This window comes from Plectropomus leopardus, chromosome 3 (assembly GCF_008729295.1).
Source record: "Plectropomus leopardus isolate mb chromosome 3, YSFRI_Pleo_2.0, whole genome shotgun sequence".
NCBI classification, from domain to species: domain Eukaryota; kingdom Metazoa; phylum Chordata; class Actinopteri; order Perciformes; family Serranidae; genus Plectropomus; species Plectropomus leopardus.
Genome location: NC_056465.1, coordinates 20108589 through 20116916, shown reverse-complemented (window position 1 = coordinate 20116916; position 8328 = coordinate 20108589). Strand labels below are relative to the sequence as shown.

General features: G+C 40.4%; 1 protein-coding gene across 2 annotated transcripts in view; it reads left to right on the top strand.

Moving 5' to 3' along the window:
* Window positions 1–684: 684 nt before the first annotated feature.
* negr1 (neuronal growth regulator 1) overlaps window positions 685–8328 on the top strand; it is a 161044-nt gene continuing 153400 nt past the window's right edge. For both annotated transcript variants that reach the window (XM_042483651.1, XM_042483650.1), the window contains exon 1: window positions 685–1177. In XM_042483651.1, coding sequence (XP_042339585.1) covers window positions 792–1177 — 386 coding nt within the window. In that variant the 5' untranslated portion in view covers window positions 685–791. The remainder of the gene's footprint in view (window positions 1178–8328) is intronic.

The window sequence follows — 8328 nt, the reverse complement described above, 5'->3', positions numbered from 1 at the left end:
CTCTGAGCAAATTGGTGCAATTTCTTCAATTAAGGCAATGAGCAACTTTTTAAGAAATGTTCCGCAAATTGCAAGAATCAATAGAATTTGAACATTAAAAAAAAAGTTAGTAAAATATGTCTAGGGGGGGAAAATCTAGGAAAAATGTATTCATAATTATCATAAATACATATTTAAAATAGCCTAATGTTACATAATAATATAAATATATATATATATATATATATAAATACATATTTAAAAGAGACTCATGTTACATATTAATATTATCTATATCTATATATATCTAATTGTAAGCACTTTTCAGTAAGTTTTGTTTGCCTGAAATCAAGGCAATTTGCTCAGTTTCCAAAGGGTTAATGCAATGTTTTTACTGGTTGGGCCCACTTGAGATCAAACTGGAATGTATCTTGTCCATTAACTAAAACTAGTTTGACACCCCTCCCCTGAATGATGACATTAAACGATGCCCCTTTGAATATTAGTTTTTCTCTGATATTTTGTATTTTCCAGAGTTTTCCTGTGGGACATACCTGCGTCACCATCAGTATGCTCGATTTCCACCAAAAGCTCATATTGTTCATTTCCTTATGAGGAATAAACAGGGGGTGGTTCTCCAGTCGATATCTTTAATTGCTCCTGGGCTGTATCAATACCTACCGGTTTTACTGCTCCATCACGAGCCACTGGGAACGGGTTGCCCGGGAAACGGCCGCATGGCAACAGGATCAGAGCCTGGGGGTTGTCTGCTTCTAGGTCTGCTCCCATTTTACATCGCATTTCCTCACTAGATGGTGTGCAAGCCACTGGAGAGTATACTTCCCCGCACAGTGGGCTCTACATCCAGCAAAACAAACCCAGGGAAACTATACGGCGGACCATTTCTTTACGGGGCTGCGAGGAGGAAAAGTGTGGAAATAAAAGCGTCGTTCGCGTCTTCTTTTTTAAGCCAACTCCTCGCTCTTTTTTGCAACAAGAAGACTTGGGAACAACAACACACAGCTGTGATGGACATAATGATTGCGGTGCAGGATGCTTGTGTCTCTGGTCAGTGGCTAACTGCGATAATTCTCAGCCTGTGCTGCTTTCTGCCGTCCTGTTTGCCCGCTGGACAAACTGTGGACTACTCCTCGGTGGAAAGTGTGGTCAGCAGACAAGGCGACACGGCTCTACTGAGGTAAAACAAGCTAACACAACTTCACTTTCTCCCGCTCACACTCACTCTGTCGGAGTTCTCGACCGCACACACTCCTAAACACCGGTTCATCGTTTTAAAGGTGTCTGTTAACTACTTTTTAAACGGGGTTATCACCCAGCGCAAGCGATAAACACACAATAGGCCATTTTCCCTCCATCCCGTCCTTGTTTTCGCCTGACAGGGGGGCGGCCAGTGCAGCGGCAGCTACGCAGGACGCCGCTCTTGCGACAAGTACACCGCTGCTTATTAAAGTTTTCTAACATACTTTCCTTCTGTGTACATCACGTAACGAAGACCATGTGCCAGTTTGTGCTGTGTTTGATCCGGTAGCTTGTCGCAGGTGGGACGACATCGCCTGATTAAACCAAATTAGCCCACCGCTGCCAATATGATTGCATTATGTTCGTCGACAAATGCTATGTAAAAAAAAGGGGAGCTCGAGATACAAAACTGAGTGCTGTTTCTCTGGCGGTGTCCTGTCAGCTTTGCTGAATGGTCGATGTGATGTCGCAGTTTCAAAACGAGGCTGAGGAGTGTGTTTGTGGTCGCTGTTTATCAGAATCGAGTTAGGGCAGTGACGCGCTTTCTCCCCCATCCTCCTCCCTCATCCTCCCAGTGCCTCCATCACGTACGCTACGATGCCAGCTGCACAGGTAGCTGCCCATTAAGGACTAAATCAGCTGGGTATGGGCGTGGTTTGGTACGGTGCGTTAAAGAGTTTGCATATCATCAAAAACAGTGTCAAAATACTTTACAGTGCAAACCAGTGGTTCCTAACTGGTCCAGGCACTCGGTCTAGATTTCTCCTTAGTCATAAACGAAATGACTACACATTCAGTTTTATTTCACAAACTGTAAATAACACGTGGTCTTGAAACAAAATGTAATAAAACATATTCTAAGAATAATATGCTATTAGTTCAAACCAGGGGTGTTTCTAGGATTTGAGGGCAGTGGGGGCTTAGCCTGGACTGCTGGACTGAGATTTTTTTTTTTTTAAGGAAAAAAAAGATTTTTCCTTTACACATTTGGGTGATTTAAAAAAAAAAACTTTTGGTGATGTTTATTCTTTTTTTTGGGCATTTTTATTCTCTAAAACTCAATGAATATTTTTCTTTAAGATGTTTATGGTAGTTTTTTTTCCAAATTTTGGGGCGATTTTTTTTCTCTTTTTTGCCCCCCCCCCCCTCACTCTACAGCAGGAAAACGCACTTCAAAATTAAGTGGAAACCGCACTTCAAAACTAAAGCTCAGTGCTGCAAATTCACTTTACTTCAAAATAAAGTGTGTTTTCAATAATCTTGACACGGTTGCGAGTTACTTGCGGTCCATTCAGAATGGACCCGCAACCCACTGTTGGACTGCAACCCACCAGTTTGGAACCACTGGTTTAAATAATAATACTAGCCTTTAAATACATACGTTTGAATAAAAACCTATGCAGTTTTTTAAAAGGGTATAATTAGAAACATCTCTGTTTCATTTCTTCAGAAAATCCCAAACTCTACACAAAACACAAAAGAAAAAAAAGATGCAAATCTTTGGAGGGCTGTGATAACATCTTGTTCTACCAATATCAAATATCCGCTGTGATGACTCTGAGGAAAGGCTGAGAGCGCTGGCCTGCCCCATTTCAATATGAATTCTGTGGATGTTGACTCTGAGAGATGCTCGGCGTGGACCTGAATACAGAGCAGCTAACTGTCTAAAGTTCCACTCAGCTTGGCTTTTAGTCATTGTTGTCTCATACTTGATTGCTGAAGAGCTGAATTGTTTCTGTGGCATAAGGTCATTATAAGTGCCTGTATGGAGATGAGTGTCTTACTATGAGGGTGGATTAAATGTGTTGGTGCTCTCATCAGAGAATTACCTTGGCAACAGCTTCTCACTATTTTTATCATGTTCCCGATCCGTGCCTAAAGGGCCGTCCCGTCAAAGAGACTTACACCTTCTGACAGTCTCTTTAGAGAGGGCGTCTAATTCCCCCGTGTCAGTCTGCGTTGGCTGTGATCGGTGGCAGAAGCTTTGCCTGAATCCTGATGGTTTATTGGACCAGAGATTATCCCTGCGCTATGAATCAGCTCAATAAACAAGTTGCCTCCCACCCCCTAAATAAAGCAACACTCTCCACAAGCAGGTCATTGCCTCAGTAAATGCCAAACATTTTCAAGATGCTTTCATTGCCAGGTTCTTAGAGTTAATTAACGGGTTATTCTGCAATCGCTGTCACCAATCACTGGAAGTTTTCAATCACGTGAATGTTGCTGCCACTGTGAATTTACCACTGTGCCCTGCTCGCACCTGTTGTCCCTAACAGAGATTGTAAACCTCTCTAACTGCTCTGCGTGCCTCTCTAGATTGCATCTTGTTGCAAAACCCTGTCATCACCAAAGTGATAATAAAGACCTACTTTGTCTTGGTACAGTCATTTTCTCAAACCGCAAGGAATCATGGCTCTGTCTTTTTTTTTCCCTTTTTCCCCCCACTGGTCTTAAGAGCCAGGCATCAAAGCATGAACCATTTCTTTCAGGAACTTAGTGCAGAAAACAGTGCCTGTTTGTTGAGTTTCTCTATTTTCAAGACCCTGGACTATTAGAGGGCAATTTTGCTGTGCCCCAAAGCTGATTGCTGGCTAAAAAATGTGAGCATTCTCAAATACTGACAAACCCAGAAGCACGCAATTAGTCACTGCCTCTGGATTATGGAGTAGCTCCCGTGAGGTGCGTATGTTCATTCCCCCCACCTCTTTAATTCGAAGCGCTGCATTACTGCTGCCCTGATTCATGTTGGACAGTGGGTCCACATCAATTAAATAATTTGAGCTTCTTAAAAATGAGGACTGGTCCACATGTGTATCATCACCCTTTTAATCTTTTCTGATGACTTAAAAGCGCTGCCGTTTTCAGCCTCTAACAAAGGCTCTTGTGTTTGAGATGCTGCTGCGCTTCAGTGTCTTACGTGAGTGCATGCAAGTTATATGCTGCATCTCTTTTTCATACCGGAAATCTGTGAGCCTCCATAGGGAGCACAATGTTTTTGATGAGCTACCCATCCATTTCTTCCCCATCCTTTTGCAGGTTTCATGTCATTTGGATTCAGTTGAATAAACCGTGACTCTAACCAGTAAATGACTCATCTGGCTATAAATTTAAGGGGGACAGCCAGATGAAAAGACAGTTCCCCGTGCTGTCAGGAAACACACGGTATCAGTGGCAGCCTCTTCCACATGGATAAGCAGCTGTAATCAACAGCAAAGAGTGAATGTCTGTAAATTTAGTCCGGGCAGACTAAAATCTTAAGCATAGGCTTCTATCATCCAGTTGCGATTTGCAGTACTATTCTTAAAGTATGTCTGTCCTTTTATCTCTGTATTTTCTATTTTTTCCAATGAAATATGTATGATAGGGTGAGAGCAAGACAAGAGGTACACTGATCTGATCGTACTTTAAAAGCTACATTTTTTATTCTTCAAAGACAGAAAATAGGAACCAGGGAAATAAATAGGGAACGAGGCTGTACACCCCAAGAATAAGACAATGATCCAAGCTTATTTTTGTCATTTAGTTTGACAGTTGGCCCTCAGCCACAGGGTAAGGCTTGCACCACAGGCCCTAGTCTCTGTAATGGTGCAAAATTGACCTGTCACTTGTTTGAAAGTCTGGTATTGGTATAAATCTAAAATCATTGCCTCATGTCAACAGAGCAGTTGATGAAAATATTTTCTGGCTGTACATGATTGTACTAGAGATGTGTTTTCTAGCCCTATCCAGGACAAAAATGGTGCCATGTATCATTTTCCTCAACTGTGTCATTATTATGGCTCTGAAAGGTCTTGACATTTACTATAAGCACTTGTGCCAAAGACAACATCTAGTTTGAATGGCTTGGTGTTCCCTCCCCAACGCAGATGTTAGTAAGACGGATTAGAGGAATATTAATTGACTGTTCAAGCTCCACAGGACACAATTGACTATCTCCTAAGACCATAACCATGGCTGAGAAGCACCCTCTCCATTTTCTGCATTTCATCTTTTTTTTTAATTAGGCCACTGCCAGTTCTGTTAAAAAGTATAAGCAGGGCTACATCATCTCCAACAGCTTGCTTGAGCAGATATAGTGTGCACATCAGTTAGCTGCCAAATATCTGCAGTTTCATGCACTCATTCGGGGGGAAACCTGGTTTACCTCTTCTGACACATCTGTGGGCACACCTGAGTCTGTCACTGTTAATTAAACAGCAAAATCCCCTCGCCTGTTTGCTGCACCACATGTTTAATGTGATCAGTGTTGCTGTCAGCACAATGTTGCTCTCTTTCACAGTCCTTAAGCTCATCGTGGTCCCCCCATCTCAAGGATCAAGTGTTAGGCACGTAATTTGACCTCGTTTTTTTGGAGAATGAATAGACACTGTCATGATGCAAAACAATGGGTGTGGGGGGAGGGGCTATTGTTAGGGAGTGGCTCCCAGATGGAGCCATCCAGTCACAAAAATAGCTAATGGCGATAAACTTATGTTAAAAAAAATCTGACCTTTCCTTTTAAAGAGTAGAAAGCAGGCATATTGCTCCTGTTGTGGGTCTATGTCCTGTTGCCCAGGGGAATCTGGCTATACTAAAGTATTCATCAGATTCATTACTCTGTCATCCATTCGCAATAGATGTGCTTTAGTAGATGGAAATCAGCCAATAAGGTGACATGCTAGAGCAGTGGCTAAGAAGGCTTTCATAGCAGCTTCCTCCTCTAAGACCTCCAGTTAACCTCCTCCACAGCATCCACTTGAAACTCAGAGCCTGTCATGACTTTAAATTGTTTCATTCAGCTTGTTGCTGAAAGCAGCTCGATCTCTCTTTGATGAAAATGTATAAAGCTGCAAAGCTATTTATGAAAATAAGTATTGTCCATAACAACCCTGCAGCCAGTTTTAATATTAAGGTTTGTTGTAATAAACTCTGAAAGTGATACTCATTCATCACCCAGTGACGACAAATGATTTAAAATATGTCTGCCCTTTTTAGTCTTTTGTGTCAAGTGATATATATTCAATCAGTGCAGAAGGACACGACTCATGAGATAAATCAGATGCTCTTGGATTTACAAATGGGCCTATGTTAACCATTCAGGTGCATTTAAGGTGCACTCATCTCATTTTAAAAGAGATTTATGGAAAATCCAAACTACTGCTGAAAAGTAGGGTTGGGTGGATACGCCAAGCACTGGACCTGACTTATTTAATGAATTTTACAAAGGGACCCATATGATTCAGCAGTCAATCCTGAGAGGAACATACTGACACGTAGCATTGCATAACATCGGAGCTCTCTGTCCACAGTGAATTCATTAAATATCCATCTCTGTTAAAACATTCAAACAAACCATGGAGCTATCAGCTGTGTGCTGGAGATCAGACTGAACACATAAACACTTAAAAGAGTAAGTAGCCTGCTTTCTTCCTGCGCATGTAATGCTGCTTTTAAGTCAGAAAACAGGTTTCATAGAGATTTCGTTGAAATTACAAAAATGATAGCTAAATGCAAATAATGTTTGCTTAGCTTGTTTTAAGCAAAGATAATTTACCTTAGCACAAACTTCCCCCTTCCTGGTGTTCTCCCTTCAGCCAGCTGACAGGGCGTTTAGTTTTATGAAGTGAAAGAAGAAGGTTTCGTATGAATAATTCCTCATTCAAAGTTCATGAATCAGATGGTCCTCATCCACTGCGGTGTTTTCAAAGCGAGCTTCAGAAATACAGCGTACGACAAAATGTTGCCATGGTGGTGCTTTTTTAGTGTTTTTTTTATCATCTATTGTCACCTCTCATCACCCCAAAAAGTAAAGAAACGTGCCCCTTCACCCCTCCCCTGAAATATGACACTGGCCAAAAAGGCAAAAAGCTAAAAAGGATCATTTTAAACACCCCCCCCAAAACCCAAAACAAACCTAGAATTTGATATAAGTACCATTGTCTGTTGAGCCAGTTAAAACCTGTTTCAGCTCACACACCAGACTGGACCGTCAAAATTGGAAATGAACCCAACTCTACTGGAAAGTACTTTTCTGCTGGCTTCTTAGCACATTGCTGCCAGTTTTTGTAGTCATATGCTATGTTGTCACTGGGGCTAACATACATTGAAAGCCAAATTTGTACACTGTAAACCATTTCCAAATGGATTACATTTATAGTCTTCGTTTGTCAAGCAAGTCGATCCATTGTACTTTCTAAAAATTAAGCATTTCTATTTCTAATATATTGCAATTAGCACTTAAGTGATTGAGTGCCCTGGTGAATTAAAGCCTAAATAGAAATGCTTTTTCAAGGTAAATCCTTCGAGGGAAATAGATTCTATGCTAGGTTTTAAAGCATCTTTCTAATATTCTTATAATCACCACAATTATAGGGGATAGGGAAAATGATTTGGGGTGGAAAATGGAGCTTTTACCCGTACCCAGCTGCGAGCATCCACATAATTGCAATAATTCTACAGTGTGTTGTGTGTGTGTGTTTGTGTTGTGAGAAAGCTATAAGACTCAAAATTAAACTTGACACAGAGTGACTGGAGAGGCAATAACGGGTTATCTTTCGGGCAATTTAAAAGTGAAGTTACTTGAAACTGAATTTTTTTTATCGTAACATGTCCACTGTGTTGGGAAATGTTTTTTTTTCATCTATAAAAGTTCGACTTGGAAACAGTCTATAATTTAGATTGAGCATTGGGCAGTGATTTGTCCACTCGTTATTTACAAGTGTAATCACTGCATGAGTGTTGATACTTTCAGTCAAGTGTTTTGAGTTTTTAACAGACTGCTTAAGCAGATAGTCGACATGTGCATTGATTTCCAATGGCTATATCAGAAATAACACAGTTTCTCTGCATATATATATATATATATATATATATATGCAGAGAATATATATATATATATATATATATATATATATTATATATATATATATATATATATATATATATATATATATATATATATATATATATGGTAGATGTATGTTGTCTATTTGTTTAGAAGATTAAATTAGTGCTCTCTGAAAGCTATTCCAGAGTAAATTTCTTTTTGACCAGCTCTTTTGTTGAACAGTGCACAGCCTTTCCTGCTCCAAATAATATGCCAACACTTCC